Genomic DNA, 22,585 nt, shown 5'->3' with positions numbered 1-22,585 from the left:
CAGAACAGCTGTATTTGTACAGAGATTAAATAACACACAGGTGGACTCCATTTATTAATTAAGTGACTTCTGAATGTAATTGGTTCTACTAGATTTTAGTTAGTGGTATCAGAGTAAAGGTGAAATCTTATCAACTAAAAAAAATGGACTTTGAAGGCACACACGGGTATGTTAAAGGGTTTTACCTTTTATAGTTAGGTATGGTCTACAAAGAATAAAAACAAAGTATACAAAGTACATCAATAAATCTATTATATATATCAATATATAAACACAAAACATAAATTGAAAATAAAATACGAAAACATCACTTTGAGAGATGCAAACTTTTGCTCCAGCCGAGTATGGTGGCCGCTAGGGATGAGCCGAACACCCCCCGGTTCGGTTCGCACCAGAACCTGCGAACGGACCGAAAGTTCGCACGAACGTTAGAACCCCATTGACGTCTATGGGACTCGAACGTTCGAAATCAAAAGTGCTCATTTTAAAGGCCAATTTGCATGGTATTGTCCTAAAAAGGGTTTGGGGACCCGGGTCCTACCCCAGGGGACATGTATCAATGCAAAAAAAACTTTTAAAAACGTCAGTTTTTTCGGGAGCAGGGATTTTAATGATGCTTAAAGTAAAAAAAAAAAAAGTGAAATATTCCTTTAAATATCGTACCTGAGGGGTGTCTATAGTATGCCTGTAAAGTGACGCGTGTTTCCCGTGTTTAGAACAGTCCCTGCACCAAATGTCATTTTTAAAGGAAAAAATCTCATTTAAAACTGCTTGCGGGTTTAATGTAATGTCGGGTCCTGGCAATATGGATGAAAATCAGTGAGACAAACGGCATGGGTACCCCCCAGTCCATTACCAGGCCCTTTGGGTCTTGTATGGATATTAAGGGGAACCCCGCACCCAAATTAAAATAAGGAAAGGTGTGGGGCCACCAGGCCCTATATACTCTGAACAGCAGTATACAGGCTGTAGGTTTGTTGTTAAGTAGAATCTCTTTGTAATTTTGAACAGGTACATTTTTAACGTGTTTAGCTCCAGCCAAAAAATCTTTTTTAAGCTTTTTGGAAAACATAGGGAAGGGTTATCACCCCTGTGACATTTGTTTTGCTGTCTTTCCTCCTCTTCAGAAGATTTCACCTCACTTTTTGTCCCAATGGATTGGAAAGCATCAGTGGAAAGGAGAAATGTTTTTCCCATATTAACTCTTACAGGAGAGAATTTCCCTTCCTAGGGGTAGATTTATTCTCACTTCCTGTTGTCTCCTTCCGTTTGCAAGTAGGAGTCGTTTGTAAGTTAGTTGTTTGAAAGTAGGGTCCTGCCCTATATACTCAGCAGAAATTTGGGCCTTAGGTGTTGCTGTGGCCACAACACTGTAAGCCCTCACAGGGCTCTGCTGTGAAATATTAGATCAAGAATTGTAATTACATGCCCCTGTTGAACAGGAGCTGAAAAATTAGGCCTTAGGCACTGGTGCTGGTGCCACAACACTGCAACCCCTCACAGACACTCTAGTTGGAATGCAGGAACGAGCCCTGCTGCAAAGTATTGCATCAAAAATTGTAATTACACGCCCCTGTTAAACAAGGGCTGAAAAATTGGGCCTTAGGCACTGGTGCTGGTGCCACAACACTGCAACCCCTCACAGACACTCTAGTTGGAATGCAGGAACGAGCCCTGCTGCAAAGTATTACATCAAAAATCGTAATTACATGCCCCTGTTAAACAGGGGCTGAAAAATTGTGCCTTAGGCACTGGTGGTGGCACCCAGAACCAAAAATGTTCTTACAAGCTATCAGCGTGATGATTGAGGAGGAAGAGGATAATTACTCAGGAATAGTCACTCAGCATCAGCATAGGCAGTCTTTGAAAGGATCTGAGATTTCAAAAAAAATTATTCGGTTACATCAGCATCAGGTGCTTGGTAGCTGGTGGTGATCCAAGACTCATTCATTTTTATGAAGGTCAGTCGATCGACCGAGTCAGTGGACAGACGCACCCTGTGATCGGTTACCACGCCTCCAGCAGCACTGAATGTGCGTTCCGAAAGAACGCTGGATGCAGGACAGACCAGTAGCTCAATTGCATACTGTGCAAGCTCTGGCCAGTGATCCATCCTCAAGACCCAGTAACCCAGAGGATTTTCGGTGGGAAAGGTGTCCAAGTCTGATCTTGCCCCTAGGTATTCCTGCACCATGTAAAACAGACGCTGGCGATGGTTGCTGGAACCGATCATACCTTGGGGCTGCGGACCAAAAAACTGTCTGAACGCATCGGTCAGACGGCCACCTTCTCCACCGCTCCTTCTTTGACTGACCGAAGCCTCAGCAACACGTTGTCCAGAAACAGGAGTTTGTAACCTCCCAGTCTCTGGGAACGCGTTGCACAGACCTTTCTGCAAGGCCTCCCCGAAGATGTTTCATCCTCTGCTCCCTCTGCGATGGCAAGATAAGGCCTGCAACCTTACCCTTGTAACGTGGATCAAGGAGGGTTGCCAGCCAGTATTGGTCCTTCTCCTTGATACCACGAATACGAGGATCCTTACGCAGGCTTTGCAGGATCAGGGAGGCCATGCAGCATAGGTTTGCTGAGGCATTCGGTCCGGAGTCCTCTGGGTCACTAAGGACGACATGGTCCGCAGCCACCTCCTCCCAGCCACGTACAAGTCCATGTGTTTCTTGGGACTGATCCCTTAAAGACTGCTGCTGATGCTGAGTGCCAGGCTCCACCTCCATACTGACACAATCTTCCTCCTCCTCCTCCTCTTCTTCCTCCTCGTCCTCTTCCTGTGTGATTGGCGGGCACGCAGGAACACTGTCTGGATAAAGGGGGCCTTGAGAGCTAAGGAAGTCCTCCTCTTCCTGCCTCTGTTCTGCCTCAAGTGCCCTGTCCATTATTCCACGCAGCGTGTGCTCCAACAGGTGGACAAGGGGGACAGTGTCACTGATGCATGCACTGTCACTGCTCACCATCCTCGTGGCCTCCTCAAATGGTGACAGGACAGTGCATGCATCCCTGATCATGGCCCACTGGCGTGGGGAAAAAAAACCAAGCTCCCCTGACCCTGTCCTGGTGCCATAGTCGCACAGGTACTCATTGATGGCCCTCTGCTGCGTGTGCAGCCGCTGCAGCATGGCCAACGTTGAGTTCCACCTGGTGGGCATGTCACAGATTAGGCGGTTCTTGGGCAGGTTAAACTCCTTTTGGAGGTCCGTCAGCCGAGCACTGGCATTATATGACCGGCGGAAATGCACACAGACTTTCCTGGCCTGCCTCAGGACATCCTGTAAGCCCGGGTACCTGCCCAAGAACCGCTGCACCACCAAGTTAAGGACGTGAGCCAAACAGGGCACATGGGTCATTTGTCCCTGTCGGAGGGCAGAGAGGAGGTTGGTGCCATTGTCGCAAACCACCATTCCTGCCTTAAGTTGGCGTGGCGTCAACCACCTCTGAACCTGCCCCTGCAGAGCTGACAGAACCTCTGCCCCAGTGTGGCTCCTGTCCCTTAAGCATACCAGCTCAAGCACCGCATGGCATCTTTTGGCCTGCGTACTTGCGTAGCCCCTTGAACGACTACGGAGCACCGCTGGTTCCGAGGAAGAGGCCATGGAGGAAGAAGAAGAGGAGGGGGTGGAGGAGAGAGGTGTGTCACAATCATTAGCATTTTGGAGGCGTGGTGGCGGAACAACCTCCAACACTACTGCACCTTGTCCTGCATCCTTCCCAGCTGCCAGCAGAGTCACCCAATGCGCCGTGAAACTTAGGTAACGTCCCTGTCCATGCCTGCTGGACCATGAGTCAGCGGTAATATGCACCTTACCGCTGACCGCCCTGTCCAGCGAGGCATGGACATTGCCTTCCACATGCTGGTAGAGAGCCGGAATCGCCTTCCGTGAGAAAAAGTGGCGTTTGGGTACCTGCCACTGAGGAACCGCACATTCCACAAACTCACGGAAGGGGGCAGAGTCTACCAACTGAAAAGGCAGCAGTTGAAGTGCTAGCAATTTTGCCAAGCTAGCATTCAACCGTTGGGCATGTGGATGGCTGGGAGCAAACTTCTTTCGGCGGTGCAGCAGCTGGGGCAGGGAAATTTGCCTGGTACAATCTGACGTCGGTGTACCAAAATCAGATTGCCCACAAGTACGTGGCTGTGACACACCTAATTCTACACCTTCATTCCTCTCAGTGCAGGTCTCAGAGAGGACTGAAGGTCTAGTGGGGTTGGAAATCTCAGCTGATGAGGAGCAAGCAGAGGTCCTCTTTGTTCTTTGGTGTGGGTCTTTTAGATACGCTTGCCAACGAACTGCATGGCAGGTCAACATATGTCTGGTCAAGCATGTGGTACCCAAGCGGGAGATGTTTTGGCCACGCGAGATACGCTTGAGACATATGTTGCAAATAGCAGCGGTGCGATCTGATGCACTCGTCTCAAAAAAGGCCCACACCAAAGAACTTTTTGAATAACGCGCAGAGACTGCAGCGCCCTGCACATGTGGAGCTTTGGGGTGTGATGCAGTCAATGTGCTGCCCTTAGGCTGGCCCCTGGAGGGCATCCTGCCTCGTTGGTGATGTGCCGCCTCCTCCTCCTCCTCCTCCTCTCTCCTATCAGGCACCCACATTGAGTCAGTGACCTCATCATCCCCTCCCTCCTCATCACTGGAGCAAACCTGGCAGTATGCTGCAGCAGGGGGAGCATGACTGCCAGATTGCTGTCCTTCTTGGGCACCCCCTCTGTCCGTGCTCGTGTTACTGCCTTCATCGAGCTCAGTATCATCATCAGAGCCTTCCAAACGCTGGGCATCCTCCTGGAGCATGTACCCAACACTGTGGTCAAACAGTTCGAGGGACTCCTCAGGAGGACATGGTGGGGCTAGGGAAGGAGTCACTGATGACATTGAGCCGAGGGAAGAGGCCGCTGCTTTGCCAAAGTACCCTGGGCATGGGTGAGAGAGGATGAGGAGGATGAGGACGGCTTGGTCATCCACTCGACCAAGTCTTCCGCATGTTGCGGCTCAACATGGCCAGCTGCCGAAAAAAAGGGCAAGCGTGTCCCATGGCCACGTGCTGATGAGGATGCACCGTCTCCACGACCAGCACTAGACACAGAGCCTGCTTGCCCTCTCTTATTGGCTTGTGACTGTCTGCCTCTCCTTCTTGGCCTTCCAGACATACTAATGTCTAACCTGTAGCTGCACTAAGCTGGGATATAGATATAGATATAGATATATATATATATATATATATATATATATATATACTGATACTGCAGCTAGCAAAATCAACTGCCTGCCTGTAGTATGAGAACACCACCAACCTTCTACAGGTAGCTTTAGCTGAACACTGTGAGGTGGACGCACCCCACTAACTTGTAGGTTTAGCAGAACACTGTGAGCAGGACGCACTGCACTAACTGTAAATAGTCTAGCTGCCTGACTGTGGTACTAATAGGATCAAAAGAACACCAGCAATTTTCTTCAGGTAGCTGTATTTACTGTAACAAGACAAGCCTGCCTGTCAGTAAGAAGATAACAGAAACGGATCTAGCTGAACACTGAGCAGGACGCACCCCACTAGCTTGTAGGTTTAGCTGAACACTGTGAGCAGGACACACCCCACTAACTTGTAGGTTTAGCAGAACACTGTGAGCAGGACGCACTGCACTAACTGTAAATAGTCTAGCTGCCTGACTGTGGTACTAATAGGATCAAAAGAACACCAGCAATTTTCTTTAAAATACTGTAACAAGACAAGCCTGCCTGTCAGTAAGAAGATAACAGGAACGGATCTAGCTGAACACTGTGAGCAGGACGCACCCCACTAGCTTGTAGGTTTAGCTGAACACTGTGAGGTGGACGCACCCCACTAACTTGTAGGTTTAGCTGAACACTGTGAGCAGGACGCACCCCACTAACTTGTAGGTTTAGCAGAACACTGTGAGCAGGACGCACTGCACTAACTGTAAATAGTCTAGCTGCTTGACTGTGGTACTAATAGGATCAAAAGAACACCAGCAATTTTCTTCAGGTAGCTGTATTTACTGTAACAAGACAAGCCTGCCTGTCAGTAAGAAGATAACAGAAACGGATCTAGCTGAACACTGTGAGCAGGACGCACCCCACTAGCTTGTAGGTTTAGCTGAACACTGTGAGGTGGACGCACCCCACTAACTTGTAGGTTTAGCTGAACACTGAGCAGGACGCACCCCACTAACTTGTAGGTTTAGCAGAACACTGTGAGCAGGACGCACTGCACTAACTGTAAATAGTCTAGCTGCCTGACTGTGGTACTAATAGGATCAAAAGAACACCAGCAATTTTCTTCAGGTAGCTGTATTTACTTTAACAAGACAAGCCTGCCTGTCAGTAAGAAGATAACAGAAACGGATCTAGCTGAACACTGTGAGCAGGACGCACCCCACTAGCTTGTAGGTTTAGCTGAACACTGTGAGGTGGACGCACCCCACTAACTTGTAGGTTTAGCTGAACACTGAGCAGGACGCACCCCACTTACTTGTAGGTTTAGCAGAACACTGTGGGCAGGACGCACTGCACTAACTGTAAATAATCTAGCTGCCTGACTGTGGTACTAATAGGATCAAAAGAACACCAGTAATTTTCTTTAAAATACTGTAACAAGACAAGCCTGCCTGTCAGTAAGAAGATAACAGGAACGGATCTAGCTGAACACTGTGAGCAGGACGCACTGCACTAAATGTAAATAGTCTAGCTGCCTGACTGTGGTACTAATAGGATCAAAAGAACACCGGTAATTTTCTTCAAAATACTGTAACAAGACAAGCCTGCCTGTCAGTAGGAATATAACAGGAACGGATCTAGCTTAACACTGTGAGCAGGACGCACTGCACTAAATGTAAATAGTCTAGAAGATAACAGGAACGGATCTAGCTAAACTGAATACAGTGTGTGTGTGTGTGTGTATGTATATATATATATATATATATATATATATATATATATATATATATATATATATATATATATATATATATATATATATATATATACACACACATATACATATACACACGACAAAACCTGGGATGCATATATATACACAATACACTTTAAGTGCAGCTAACTGACTGACTGTCCTGCCTAATCTAGCTAACTCAAATGAAATGACACTGTCTCTCTCTCTCTCTAAGCACACCGGAACACACTGCACAGGGCCGCCGTGCAGGCGGCCTTATATAGTGTGGGGCGTGTACTAAATCCCCTGAGCCATAATTGGCCAAAGCCTCCTTGGCTTTGGCCAATTATGGCTCTCTGTTAAGGCGGCGCTGTGATTGGCCAAGCATGCGGGTCATAGTGCATGCTTGGCCAATCATCAGCAAGCAATGCACTGCGATGCCGCAGTGAATTATGGGCCGTGACGCGCCACACGAATTTGGCGCGAACGGCCCATATCGTTCGCAATTCGGCGAACGATCGAACAGCCGATGTTCGAGTCGAACATGGGTTCGACTCGAACACGAAGCTCATCCCTAGTGGCCGCATGGAAACCCCATAAAGGAAACTGGTCACTTGGGGACAGAACGGCAAAGCTAGGTAGCTGGGGGACCCAATATATCATAGTACAGGAGTTAAGTTATATATTTATAAATATGGCTTAATACAGTATAAACCGTATATTCCCCAAAGTAATAATATAAAGGGGACCAAATTGTCTCAGATAAAACATTCCAGAGGTATTAATTGTTTGAGGAAAAAAACAGTTGGGGCTACACAAAAAATATTGAATTAGAGGTAATATAGGGGAGGGAAACCTAATGCATAAATATAGAAAATGGTATATAGCAATAGAAACCAAGAAAACACAGCATACCATGTAGTATTCAAACATGATGAAAAAAGGAGATAAATATAGATCTCAGCTGATAGACTAAAAATCTAATTGTGAAAAACCAGCAGTGTAGAAAAACGCTGTAGAGGCACCATATGTAGCCAGGTATCTCCAGTTGGGGATAAACATATATACGTTTTCATATAGAGAATTTCCTGGGTAGCAATGAATTAATGGCTGAAAACCTATAAGATTAAAAAAAAAAAAAAAAAAAAAGAAAAAACGGAGAGAAAATAAATAAATATATCTATAAATAAATGGTTCATTTTGACTATGATGTCGATTAAGTAGAACAGGTCAACTGTCAAATTAAAACTAACTATGAATAAGTTAATTCATTAATAAGATTTTCCCTGTTTTATAAATTTTATCATCAACTCTATTAAACTATATATCTGGATACTTGTATAATGTATTATTATTGAATTTTCATAAGTATATCCATTCTTCTGTGCCTTGTTAATTATATTGTATGTTTATTTGCTCCATCCTTGTTCCTGTTCTCATATTTTTTCTCCTGGTCCTGATCGCTTGGCTGGCTCTATGGCCTTCAGCTGGCTAGTTTGATCGCACAGCGCCACACAGCCTGTCCTCTCCTCTGGCCAGATGTGCGGCGATTGACGGGGACACGGGGCGCCTTCTTGGCTCTCGGTGGGGGACCTATAAACATACACAGCTCAGCCTGTATTGTCAGCAGATGCTGACTAACCACTATGAGTTGCACCTCATGTTATAGCCCTCCTGAATTAGACTTTAGGTAAGCCATCACTGTTTTCTTACACACTGACCCCCATTGAGGGACATTGGTTATCATTTAATAGTGCTTCCAAAACGCTCTATATTTTTTTTTTTCTCTCCGTTTTTTTTTTTTTATATATCTTATAAGTTCTCACCCCTTCAAGCCATTAATTCATTGCTACTCAGGAAATTTTATATGAAAACTTATATACGTTTATCTCCAACTTGAGATACCAAGCTACATATGGTGCCTCTACAGCGTTTTTCTAAACTGCTGGTTTTTCACAAACAATTAGATTTTTAATCTATCGGCTGAGATACTATATTTATCTCCTTTTTTCATCATGCTTGACTATTACATGGTAAGCTATGTTTTCTTGGTTTCTATTGCTATATACCATTTTCTATATTGTGCAATTAGGAAATGCATTAGGTTTCCCTCCCCTATATTATTACCCCTAATTCAATATTTTTTGTGTAGCCCCAACCGGTTTTTCAATTAACAATTAATACCTCTGCAATTTATCTAAGACAATTTGGTCCCCTTTTTATTATTACTTTGGGGAATATATGGTTTATCCTGTATTAAGCCATATTTATAAATATATAACTTAACTCCTGTACTATGATATATTTGGTCCCTCAGCTACCTAGCTTTGCCGTTCTGCCCCCAAGTGACCAGTTTCCTTTATGGGGTTTCCATGCGGTCACCATACTCGGCTGGAGCAAAAGTTTGCATCTATTGATATATAATATATTTATTGATCTACTTTATGTATACCCAGCAGAACCTCTCAGTTCCTGAAGAAGAGTTTTTCATATGCGCAACATGTCGAGCTTTTAAGAAAACATCTACCCGGACCTACAATTCGACCCACAACCTGCTTCCTTATATCCATAATTGGAACACCTGCTTGGGAATTTGTTCCCCACTTGTTTCTGAATGAGTCTTTGTATCACACTAAGTGGTGTCCTGGTTGTTTGTAGGGTAGAAAATAATTAGATGCCAACATATATTTTTTGTTCTACGTATCTACTTATATCAATTGTTCTTATTCTTTGTAGACCATACCTAAATAAAACCATTTTACCTTTTATAGTTAACATACCTGTGTCCCTTCAAAGTCCATTTTTTAGTTGATAAGATTTCACAAGTTCAATATCTGGACATTGGCACATTGTTACTTGTGCACCTACAGTGTCACCCTGTTTTCAGGTACACATTTATTTGGGAATTTCTCAAATATCAGAGTAAAGGGGCTGAATTCAAATGCATGCCACACTTTTCAGATATTGATATGTAAAAAAAATTTGAACAACATTTATCATTTTCCTTCAACTTCACAATTGTGTCACTTTGAGTTGGTCTATCGCACAAAATCTGAACACATTTGCATGACAAAATGTGGAAAATTTCAAGGGGTACGAATAATTTTTCAAGGCACTGTAAAAACTTCAGGGAATAAAAACCCAACAAGAAACCCTACAAAAGCATAAGAGCGAAATTGAGTAAAAACCAGATTTAAATATTCTGAAACATACTTTTTTACATTTGTAAGCACATCTTCTAGTTCAGCACTTTTTGTGGTGACCAACACCTGGCTAGAAACCGAAGTGTTGCTAAATATGGAGTTTGACCTATCTCCATTTTTCTTTTTGTCTTCTGGGTATGGATTCAGCTTGCTAGAAGCTTTGGACTGTATTTGGCACAGCTCCTGTGGAAAAGGGGGAAGAAGTTGTTAAACATTGGCCTTTAAACATTTAAAGGGCGTTAAAGTAGATCCGTTGTTAAAAACAAACAATGTTACTTAAAAGGTCATGATGCAGGATTACCAAATTAGAAAAAGGTAAAAATGAGCTGATTTAAAGGCAGAGTTCACATATGCTGTGGCCGCAGCTCACAGCATGGGGTCCAGTGCATCACTGTTCACCGATTTAGGTGCAAATTTTTGCTTGAATTCGCACCTGAATCGGAACCGAAGACGCACAGGACCCTTTTTAAATGCGGACCTTGGCCTGCGCGGAGCTGTGTGAACCGGCTCCATTGGCAGCCAGTCACACTCTGTCATGCGAATTAGATGCGGGGAAAACCACATCCAATTCGCATGTGTGAACCCAGACCAGAAGGTGTCTTGCTACCAGTGAGCACTAGGCGATTTCCATTAATGGAAACCTTCAGATGAAATATATACAGTTAAAAAGTTTGAGGTTGGTAACACCACCACCACACCTTGAGAGTGTTGGGGCTCTAGGCCAACATTGATATAACCACTGCCATGACCAGTATGCTTCAGTTTCCTAGAAAGCAGCACCAAGAGCAAAAGGCTTTAAAACACAGCAGTGGGGCCCATGTCCCTAATGGACTCCAAAAGGATTTAACATACAGTACAAAAATTCTCTTTACTGTCCATTGAACCACAGAATTCTTGAATTGGAGATCCAAAAGCAGTCCAACCGAAGGGTGAAAAACAGACTAAACATGTACCCCAACGAGAACAAGGGACTGCATGCAGCTTACTTGTCAGAAAACATGAATTGGACAGACAGAAGTGCAGTTATAAAGTGTTTATGTTTTTTTTTTGTTTTTTTTTTTTTTTTTTTTTTTTTAATAAATGGTAAAAATGGTACAAACAGAGCAAACATAGTTAAAACATAGCCAAGGTTCGATAACCAGAGCGGGTAGTCGGAAAAAGCCAGTGAAAAAGGAATCTAGAAATCAGCGTAGTAGAGACAGTAAACAGAATCAAGAACCAGAAGGGAAGTCAGAACACACAAACACCATTAAAGTCTATGGGACACGAACATGAATAAACAAAAGTGCTAATTTTAAAGGCTTATATGCAAGTTATTGTCATAAAAAGTGTTTGGGGACCTGGGTCCTGCCCCAGGGGACATGCATCAGTGCAAAAAAAAAAAAAACAAACAAACATTTTCTTTTTAAAAACGGCCATTTTTTCGGGAGCAGTGATTTTTTTTTTAATGCTTAAAGTTAAATAAAAATGAAATATTCCTTTAAATATTGTGCCTAGGGGTGTCTATAGTATGCCTGTAAAGTGGCGCATTTTTCCCGTGTTTAGAACAGTACCACAGCAAAATTACATTTCTGAAGAAAAAAAATTGTCATCTAAAACTAATCACGGCTGTAACGAATTGTCGGGTCTCGGCAATATAGATAAAGCTCATTGAGAAGGAAGAAGGAAGGAAAGAAGGAAGGAAGAAAAGAAGAAGGAAGAAGGAAGGAAAGAAGAAGAAGGAAGAAGGAAGGAAAGAAGGAAGGAAGAAAAGAAGAAGGAAGAAGGAAGGAAGAAAAGAAGAAGGAAGAAGGAAGGAAGAAAAGAAGAAGGAAGAAGGAAGGAAGAAAAGAAGAAGGAAGAAGGAAGGAAGAAAAGAAGAAGGAAGAAGGAAGGAAAGAAGGAGGAAGAAGGAAGGAAAGAAGAAGGAAGGAAGGAAAGAAGAAGGAAGGAAGGAAAGAAGAAGGAAGGAAGGAAAGAAGAAGGAAGGAAGGAAAGAAGAAGGAAGAAGGAAGGAAAGAAGAAGGAAGAAGGAAGGAAAGAAGAAGGAAGAAGGAAGGAAAGAAGAAGGAAGGAAAGAAGAAGGAAGAAGGAAGAAGGAAGGAAAGAAGAAGGAAGAAGGAAGGAAAGAAGAAGGAAGAAGGAAGGAAAGAAGAAGGAAGAAGGAAGGAAAGAAGAAGGAAGAAGGAAGGAAAGAAGAAGGAAGAAAAGAAGAAGAAGGAAGAAGGAAGGAAAGAAGAAGGAAGAAGGAAGGAAAGAAGAAGGAGGAAGAAGGAAGGAAAGAAGAAGGAAGAAGGAAGGAAAGAAGAAGGAAGGAGAGAAGAAGGAAGAAGGAAGGAAAGAAGAAGGAAGGAAGGAAGGAAGGAAGGAAGGAAGGAAGGAAGGAAGGAAAGAAGAAGGAAGAATTAGAGCATGGGATCCCCCCCCCCAGTCCATTACCAGGCTCTTTGGGTCTGATATGGAAATTAAGGGGAACCCTGTGCCAAAATTATAAAAAAAAAAAAAAAAAAAGAAAAATATGGCGTAGGGCCCCCTTTTTGGTTCGGCATTCCCCTTAATATTCATACCAGACCCAAAGAGCCTGGTAATGGACTGGGGGGGAGCCCATGCCCTTTTTTTCAATGAGTTATCTATATTGCTGGGACCCGACAATTCATTAAAGCCACGATCAGTTTTAAATGACAATTTTTCCTTTAGAAATGTCATTTTGCTGGTGCTGTTCTAAACACAGGCAAAATGCACTACTTGACAGGCATACTATACCCACGCCCCCACACCCCCCCCCCCCCCCGCACAATATTTAAAGGAATATTTAATTTTTATTGTTTCACTTTAAGCATTAAAAAATAAATAAATTTTCACTGCTCCCGAAAAAACAGCCTTTTTTAAATTATAAAAACAAACACTTTTTAGGACAATAACTTGCATATAAGCCTTTAAAATGAACACTTTTGATTTTTCATGTTAGTGTCCCATAAACTTTAACGGTGTTCCAGCGACTTTCGAATTTGCCCCGAACACCGCATATTATTCAGTGTTCGCAGAACATCCGAACAACCAAAGTTCGGCACAAACTTATGCTCGGTCCGAACCGTTCACCCATCCCTAATGTTGACCAGGCGAAGGCACAGATCATCTGATCCAGGCAGTTTAAACGGCCAGCAGGGCTAGCTGATGAACAGGAAATGAAGACCAGTGAGTCACTGTGGAATGAAGAGTACTGGCAATTAAACCAACAGCAGAGCACAGAGCTCTGAGAAGGAAGGGATGAGCCCAGCCCTGACATTACTCAAAGCTGGCATCAGCGGCGGCCAACACATCTATCTGGGAAAATATAACTGAAGACTTCGTAGCAAACCTACAAACTTAGGAAACCGATGCCTTTTGCCAAATGACCAAGAAATGCTCACAGCCGAGAAACTTTGACATGAAAGGGTAATCTTCCAGCGCTGTTTACCTGAAAAGATACCATGACAGAGAAATAGACCCAAACATTGTGAACTGGTAAACTGGTGAAAGGCACAAAAAGGGCAAGACTATATCATGGTAAAGGGAGGCAATATCAGAATCAAAAGCACCAAATTCAAATCTCATTTTGACAGGGGAAGCCACATAGGTGACCCACTGAACAAAAAATCTTTGCAATTGGTCCTCCCTGATGGTGGCTATACTTCATAGCCCTGACGCTTAACTAGATACAAATATTAGGAGCTCCCTCAACAAATCACTTAAAAGGTTAAAAGTGACAACCCAATACCCCCTAGTTTCAAGATACTGATTGGAAGTCAAAAGCTTCTCTGACAATGAAGACCCCTGCACTCTCACAGTGCCCAGAACTTTTCCTCAGTCTAACAGTTTGGAATCTATGGTAAGCATGCTCCAGAATTATGAAAAGAATGGACTTTCCTGAAGAGCTGGGTCCAAAAGCCACCAAAAATAGCCTGTCTTTGGGGGCCCAGACAATTAGCATATCCAGAGACCAAGGCAATTTATTCTACATCTACAATAGTTTGTGCTGTATTTTAGTTTCCTGGAGTTCAACTAAGCAAAAAAACACAGATCCCAGAGAAGCCAACGTTACACCCAAAGAATCTCACACAGAAGCAAGGAGTCAGTCTGCTACAGGACTAAAAAGGCACAAACCTGAACTGAACGAACGGGTGGTATCGTTCGGCTCGACATTATGTCCATGTGTACAGCAGCCGGTTAAACAGATGCCAGCTTTTGTCAAAGGGGCTTGACCAAAAAGTCTGCCAGCCGGCATCCGATCAACGTTCTTCTGTCAATGGCTGAAAGTACTGACCTGTGTGTTCTGGCAAGAGGGCCACCCCCACCAGAACACAAATAGCTCAGCAGGGGAGATCACTGTACTAACATCAGACTTAGTACAGGATCCCACCCCCCACCCCCATTTAGCCCACTGGGTTGAAAAAAAAAAAACTGATAGTGTGTAGCAGGCTTTAAGTGGCTTCACTTCCCCAGGGTGAAAAAGGACTTTTGACGTCCAGTGTGTACCAAGGATCAGGTGCAGATACTCCAGTTGATAGTAACACTTTCTGCAGGTTAAGAATCTAGTCAAAGTCCTGCAGGATCCACAGTATGTATGACAGATACAGTTTCCTCCAACGATATCTGTGTAGATGTTGATTAAAATTAAAATTTTTGTATTTTTGGTAGGAGTAGGGAAGAGGTTAAGTCCCTATTACTGTCTGTTTCTCTGCTGGGGAGATTCACACTTTGACCATCGCCACTGGGACAGAAAGAAAATCCAAAATTTGTTACATAGACAGGAATAGTAAGAAAATCTTAGACACCTTTTCAAGATGAGAATTTCCATCACTTTCTAGAGATTCTCACTTCCTGCTGTGTCCAAGTAATGAAATGATGTGATGTGATGCAATATCCACCCTGCAGGATACCCAACAATGCAAGAAGCAAACTGACAAGGGCTTTAACCTCTACTACACGCTACTAAAATATACTGCAAGTACAAGTTTTGGCTATACAAACACTTTGAATATCTAAACCCAAGTAATGGTTGCAATAATTCTTCTGTTTTCAAAGCCCACTTTTCCAGCCCTTCAGTTGGCCTATGTCCTGATCAGATGTGAATACAGAGTAATTTTGGTGATTTTCAAGCTTTTACAGGAGCTTTAAAAGGTGTTTTTGCCCACGAATCAAGCTTCAGGAGTTGGTTTCCTGGGCAAGAGAAAAGCATTTCTATAGGAGTGGAATTTAGGTGCCAAAATGCACATATCGCACATTACCATTGAAGTCTATTGGGTCAAAAACATGTGAATTAAAAAAAAAAAAAAAACAAACAAAACCAAACACCACAGCTCATGCACTTTTAATTGGTAACTGAGCATTCAAGTGTGAAAGGGCACAATTAGAATCAAATATTACGTAGTCAGGTATAGTAAAGCATAGCAAGACATAGGAAAACAATCAGATAAATGCCTTAAGTGTTAATGGTGGCTCATTTTCACTTGACAATTTAGCCAGCAACATTTTTTTGTCCGCGCGTGACATTGCCAACTGTCCACACAGTATTAGGATGACAGAAGTCAACCCTTTCTACCCAATCTGAAGAAAAAAAAAAAACCCACACACAAAAGAAAGGTGTATCCTTAACTATTTTAGTCCACTCCGGTCAAGTGATCCCCTGTGTGAGTGGGAGCAGAGGGAGCACTTGACAAAGCAATTAAAAGGAGCGGTCACATGACTCATAGGCTCCCATGTGCTAACTGCTCTCCTAGACACAAGCAAGATGGAGCTGCAGATCACATGACCAGAGCGGACTGGACAAGCAAGTATACACATCTTTTACACAGGACACATTTGTCCACTAAGTTTCTGCAGAGCGGACACAGACAGAGCCTGCTCTGCTCTAGGGCCTGCCGGAAGTAAACAGACTCCTGTGATTTACTCTGCCTAAACAGATGACAACAAAAGTACTTTATTTTTTTGTGGACCCGACCGAACCCGGAGTGAGGCAGGTGTAAACAGAGAAGTCTGGCATGGACCTTCTGATCAAATCCACCTGAAAAACTGGATAGGCGGACTTGACTGGAATGGCTGTGTGAAAGGGGCATTAGATGCAAAGCGTTAGAGTTTTAGGAGTGCATTCATTGCGGTACACAGGAATGGTGCCGGAATGCAAACAGAGCTGTGCTTACGCAGCTCAGTGTACATTCCAAAGAAGGCTGTAAACAGACAGGTTGATTTCTTTTCTAGCAGAACAGCCTGCCTGCAGTTTTTGACAGAAGAACTTTAGTTCCACTTTAACCTTAGGGGAGAAAGAACGAACAAACCAAAAAGTTGTTTACCTGCAAACTTTTCACATTTGAGTTTTTGCCCCCAGAGCTGTAAGCAGTCTTGCTGGCAGAGGCTTTGGCATTTTGGGAGGTTTCTTGCTGATCTCTAGCAATGAGGCACAGTTTGGTATTCTTATTTACTTTTTTGGGAGACTTTGATTTGTCACCGAGAGCGCAGATGGAGGTCTTTGCTTCAGTTACATCATGATTTTTAGGTACGAACGAAACAGTGATACGGTTACCAAACACATCTTCGTTCTCCATGCGTTTCTGTGCCCGCTCTGCGCTCTCTTGATTGATAAACCGGAGGATGGCGCTACTGCCAGAAATACTCATCACTTTCCCCCCACAGTTGTCAGAAAGGCGTCGAAGGCGATTGTTGATACTTTTTGCATCTTTGTTTGTTGGCAAGTTGTAGACATACAATAGAGTATGGCACTGCTGGAGTAACAAAAAGGTGGCAATTACAAAACACCATTAGATAGCAAACATAACATCTAAAACTAGCTAACAGAGAATACTAGCCATTACTAGGAAACTTAGAGGAGTTGGCTTACTTGTAAAGTCCATATCTTGGAGGAGTACATTATATATTACTGGATAATCAGATATTCATAGCCCCCCTTGGTATAGGCTTCTACCTTCAGGTGATTGGCAAAGCTTTTGGACTTTCCCTCCTTGGGCATACCTCTATAGCCCTATACCATGAAATACATTTTTTTGGGGGCAAGCAATACAAACCACCACAGGAACAGAGAGGTCCATGCCCTGTATTGTAGTCCAAGATCTAAAATTTGGAAAGATTGATATTAATAGGCCTTGGAATGTCCCCAAGCAATGAATCAGAAGGTTGAGCAACAAGGTAACCAGCTTTAAAGACAAGAAGCCTAGGTATTGCAGGTGAAGAAAAGTTTGCAGACATTGAAAATCTGAATAGGTATACTCCATTGCAGACAGTTGTGAGGGAGATTAATCCTTCAAAAGATGGTAGCCTAGGTACCCTATGACAGTGGTCATCAACCCTGTCCTCAGGGCCCACTAACAGGCCAGGTTTTATGTATTACCTTAGGGGAGATGTAGACTAGAATCCTGCAATCAGCAGCAAATGATATCACCTGTGATGTATTTCAGTTATCTTGCAAACCTGGCCTGTTAGTGAGCCCTGAGGACAGGGTTGATGACCACTGCCCTATGACTTAAAAGTCTGCAGTTCTCAAAAGGATGGGAGAAGGGGTTCAAGCACCTTTTTTGAATACTGAGTGCAGGGAACAGGCCAAATGGCAGTGTGACAGATTGGAAGGGTCTCCCCTGCAAAGTTCAAGACAACACTGACAGGGTGGGTAAATGGGAATATGGAGGAAGGCATCATGAATGTCTGAGGAGAAGAAGAATTATTTTATTGTATCAAAAATAAAGGAGGTAATTACACTCACATTCCAGGAGAGATTTGCAAGCAAGTTAGAGGAAATGGCCAGCGTTTCCAACCCATGAAATGGCCGCTGCGTCCCAGCACACAGGTGGTGCCACATGTTACCGGCTCCTCCCTACACGTTTCGTAATCAAAGACATTGTCAGGGGCGTCAACACTGGTCGTTTCCTCTAAACTTGCTTGCAAATCTCTCCTGAACTGTGAGTGCAATTGCCTTTTATTTTTGATACAATATGTCTGCACTATGAGGAGTTTCTTTTTCTAACTGTGTAACGAATATTGTGGAGGCTCTGCAGTATACACACCCATGCCACTGAGGAGCTGTACTGAAATAAATCCTTGCTTGTTTATATCCATCCGAGGGTAAGAGGCAGTGTGTTTGGGTGACGGTGGCAGTTTCTAAACAACTGTGTTACCTCAAGAAACATCTTTGATCATTGACTTTAAATGAATTATATTTACTGGTTCAGTCTATGTGAATTGACATCATACCTTTTGGTTCATGTTGGACTTCGTATATGATCATACCAGTCTGTATATCTCACTGTCCTTGGACAGACTCCAGTTTATTTGGAGACGAAAAAAAAATGATTAGCGTTGAAAACTATTTTGTACCCCTTTGAAACCACAGATTGAGCCCATATGTCTGGCACATCTGTGACCCAGATGAATGCAAAACAGTAACAGATACCCCCCACAAGCTCTCAATGAGGGCGCTCATTGATTGTAGAGAAGGCTTTGTGTTTGAAGTCTTGTGCGGAATGGCAGAGCTTAGTTTCAACTTTGAAACTGATTTCCCCTAACGGGCGGGACTTTAAAGGCATGGAGTCGTGAAGCAAACAATATTATAAAAAGTTATATATTTTATTAGATACTAGACGAAAAAAAAAACGTAAAATTCATACATACATATAGAAAAATCTGTACAAAGCAGCTCTCAAATGCAGAGTATTCCAGAAAAATCATGGAAGACTCTTCATAAAGGGTATAAGCATGTAGCCATAATGCATAAATGTTTCCTACGCGTTAGAGAGACACATCTCCTTCAGGGATATTTAGATATGCATTTAGTTTTAAATGTAGTAATCTAAAATAGAAAATACACATTTTCAACAACAGAACACAACAACAGTGTCCCTCTATCCAACCACCCAATAGCAACAAATAGATCAAGGCAAAAAGCCAAGCCATGTATGTGATATTCTATACTCACATGCCCAGAAAAGGCAGCCGAGAACGGTGGATCAGGAGATAATGGCCAGAATGGCCAAAGATAGCAGGCAAAGCACTCCCCGCCCCAGCAACCAGGAAGCTCTTTCTCCCAATTTTTTCCTGTTTTTATTTACCTGCTTTCTTTGGCCATTTTCTCCTGATCCATCGTTCTCGGCTGCCTTTTTTGGGCATGCGAGTATAGAATATCGCATACATTGGCTTTTTGCCTTGATCTATTTGTTGCTATTGGGTGGTTGGATGGAGGGACACTGTTGGGGTATGTTCTGTTGTTGAAAATATGTTTTTTTTATTTTAGATTACTACATTTAAAACTAAATGCATCTAATAAAATTTATAACTTTTTATAATATGGTTTGCTTCACGAGTCCATGCCTTTAAAGTCCCGCCCGTTAGGGGAAACCACACGCGTACTCTAGTTTGGGATGTTGGCTGGCCTTTACAGCAGATATTTTCCATTCCTTTTAATATTCAGCTTTGAAACCGAAGCCTGAAGGTGCTCTGGTTTTGGAGGAGGTATAATCCCCTGGGGAGGGATTTTTGGAGCTTTCTGCTGTGAAAGGAAGACCTTTGCTCTGGTGACGTCCTATAACTTGTCAAGTGCCTCACCAAAACACATCATCCTTTAAAAAGGGGCACATGAATTAGGCATCTTATAGGAAGCTTCAGGTTTAAAAACTATAAGAGACTGAGTTTCTGGCTAGAAATGCGAGCCCTAGTCCAATTAGCGGCAGTTTGACAAACCAAAAAACTGCAGCAATAGCTGGTTGCATGGCTGGACCTGCAAAAGTAAAGAGCCTTTTAAAAAAGACTCAAAGTTTCTGTCTTCAGAATCCTTAAATTAAGTAACATCTTCTATAGGTACAGTAAGATATTCAGGATAGACAACAGGGTCTACTACTGGATCAGTCCATCGGTTAATGATTTCTGCCCCCCCATTTATACTGCATATGATGCTCGGAGGGGTGAAAACACAACCAACAAACTGCCCATTCTATTTGTCCGAGGATGGGAAGTAACTTGACTTCACAGGCCTCTGGTGAAATTGAGGAGAATCAAATGCGACTATACTGAGGCTTTTGTGCTCAGCATAAGTGAACATATCTACATTGACAAGCACGTTGCATGAAGCCATAGCATGCAGTGGATGGGGTAAAAAGTCTCCCACTGCATCCTCTTCAAAGTTTATGTCCACCTCTTCTAAGTGAGGTAGTGCCACTTCTGACTCGGGCAGGAGGAGATAGGGAGGAATCCTGGTGCTTTGGGCTCTTGACAGTGATGGCTGAATTAAGACCATTAGAAATTCTGACATTGCTGCAGACAATGCAAAGACTGGTGTTAAAACAGGGTTCTTCTGACGCAAGAGAAGCAGTGTCACAGTAGTTTTTCCTTTGCAACTTATTGGCAGAGCAAATGTTTGCCTGAGCTTTTGTCACAATTCCTTTGTGCCTGGTTTCTGCCATTGAGGGCATTTCCCTGTGGCGTACTTACAGTGGGGTGTGGAAATGGATGAAGGGAGTGGTGAACCGTCCCAAATCTATAACCAAGGTTGCACTGCTTCTGTTATAGAAGGCAGTGAATAGTTGATTGAAGAGTTGATTGAACAAATAAATGCAAACTAAATAAGCAGAAGCAAAGCATAGAAACTTTTGTACAACAGGGACGAGATACAGAGCACTAGCAAAAAAAAAAAAAAGAAAAAGGCTTAGGAGTGCGGTAGGTTTATAGCGGTAAGTACACACAAGAGGGGCATTACTGAAAGCTTTACCAGTGTCCAATACACCTTAAGGTAGCAGCCTGTAACCCAGGGTCTATGAATATTCAGCCTGTGTCTTGTATTGTACAACCAAGGCTGCGTTCACACTAATGCATTTTTGCTCACTTTTAACCTTGCTAAAAAACATAAGGAAAAAATTTGCGTTTGTTTTGAAGAAAATGTCCGTTTCAAAAGATGCATCCTGGGAGTTTGGCACGCAGAAAATGCACAAAAAAAAAAAAAAAAAAAAATCAAACTAAACACACCACATGCATTTTTAATCCGCCTTCAAATAGGGCAGCTTCACACTGCCTCCGCTGCACTTTTGCTAAAAGCACAGCTAACATGCGGTTTTCATGCTGTTAGCTGCGCCTTTCTATAGACTATGGTTTTGCGCTTTTGGTGTGGTTTCAAAAAGAGTGTCAAAAATGCAGCATGTAGAAATTTTGCTGTGCTTTCTGAAACCACAAAATCTCTAAAGAATTCTATTGCAAAGTGCAGCTAACCCGCAGGAAAAAAAAAAAACAAAAAAACTGTGGGTCAGCTGCTTTTTAGCAAAAGCACAAAAGGCCGTGGGAAGCCACCCTGAGATATGCATTTTGTATTTAACATGGAATCATACTAAAGAAATAAAATATAAATGTGTGCATACTATGAGTAACCGCCCGATTTCACTAGCTTGTTCCAATTATAGCACACTATTTGAGCATATCAAGTTAAAAAGGATATCTAACAAAACATGTCATACTTGCCGCCTCTGTGCAGTTAGTTTTGCACAGAGTGGCCACAATCCTCCTCTTCTGGGGGTCCCTCAATGGCGCTCCTGGCGGCTCCTCCTCTTCGAGTGCTCCGTTGGAGAGCCACTCCCCCTCGGGGCACTCTTGCGGGCGCACACACGTAACCTGCTGCTGCGTCTATTGACAGACAGCAGGACATGGCCCTGCCCCCCAGGTCATTGGATTTGATTGACATCACCAGTAGCCAATGACTGCGCTGCTATCAATATATCCAATCAGGATCCAAGACACCGGCTGGAGCTGGTGTGCTAGTCCCTGTTGCTGGAAAGACCGGGTTCAGGTAAGCAAAAGGGGGGCTCTGGTGGGCAGCTGCATCACAGGTGGGTTTTTCACCTTAATGCACAAAATGCACAAGGTTTACAACCCCTTTAAAAGGTCCTATTACACTTGCTTCATGGTAGTTAGGTTAGGCATTAGGAATCACAGATGACCTATTTTTAACAAATAGAGCAATGGGGACTAAAACATAGGCCAGATAAACAGCTTGCCGATTGCTGAGGAATATATAGTTGCTAAGGATGAATAAAAACAACAGTCCATGCAGTGCAACCTGTGTGGGTGTGCGTTTGTGTAGACAATCATTTCCATATCCCTGTATATTGCGTTTGCTAAGATGCATGTCAAAGTCTTTTAAAACTATCAATACTCCCTGTTGACAGCACCAATTGGGGAAGAAAGTACCACATCCTAATCGCCCTCCCAGTGAAAAACCCGCTACGCAGCTTAAGGTTAAAGGTGGATGTAAACCCTTACATAAACCCAGTGACGCAAACAGCCTCAGATGATAAACAAATCTCCCTATACAAGTTTTACATGTATATCTGCTGTCTTCATCTGTATAAATCCTTTAAAGTTTCTCTTCCTGGTTAGCAATGAGAGTGGAGTATTCGCATACAGCCAAGACAGCTGATTGGAGCAAAGGCACACACCCCCTCTCCTCATAGGCA

The 22,585-nt window shown here is 43.2% G+C and overlaps 1 protein-coding gene across 11 annotated transcripts in view; it reads right to left on the bottom strand.

The window, feature by feature from the left end:
* MARF1 (meiosis regulator and mRNA stability factor 1) overlaps positions 1-22,585 on the bottom strand; it is a 453,542-nt gene that overhangs the window by 328,075 nt on the left and 102,882 nt on the right. For 10 of the 11 annotated variants that reach the window (XR_012235026.1, XR_012235025.1, XM_073591154.1 and 7 more), the window contains 2 exons: positions 16,439-16,867; positions 10,141-10,313 (listed from right to left, as the gene is read on the bottom strand). Coding sequence is in view for 9 of the 11 variants with exons in the window: in XM_073591154.1 (XP_073447255.1) it covers positions 10,141-10,313; positions 16,439-16,867 (602 nt within the window). In the remaining 2 variants the exon portion in view is untranslated. The remainder of the gene's footprint in view (positions 1-10,140; positions 10,314-16,438; positions 16,868-22,585) is intronic. The other variant, XM_073591149.1, reaches the window with a different exon arrangement.

Source organism: Aquarana catesbeiana, linkage group LG06, assembly GCF_042186555.1.
Source record: "Aquarana catesbeiana isolate 2022-GZ linkage group LG06, ASM4218655v1, whole genome shotgun sequence".
In the NCBI taxonomy this organism is placed as follows: domain Eukaryota; kingdom Metazoa; phylum Chordata; class Amphibia; order Anura; family Ranidae; genus Aquarana; species Aquarana catesbeiana.
This window is presented reverse-complemented; position numbering and strand designations above follow the sequence as displayed.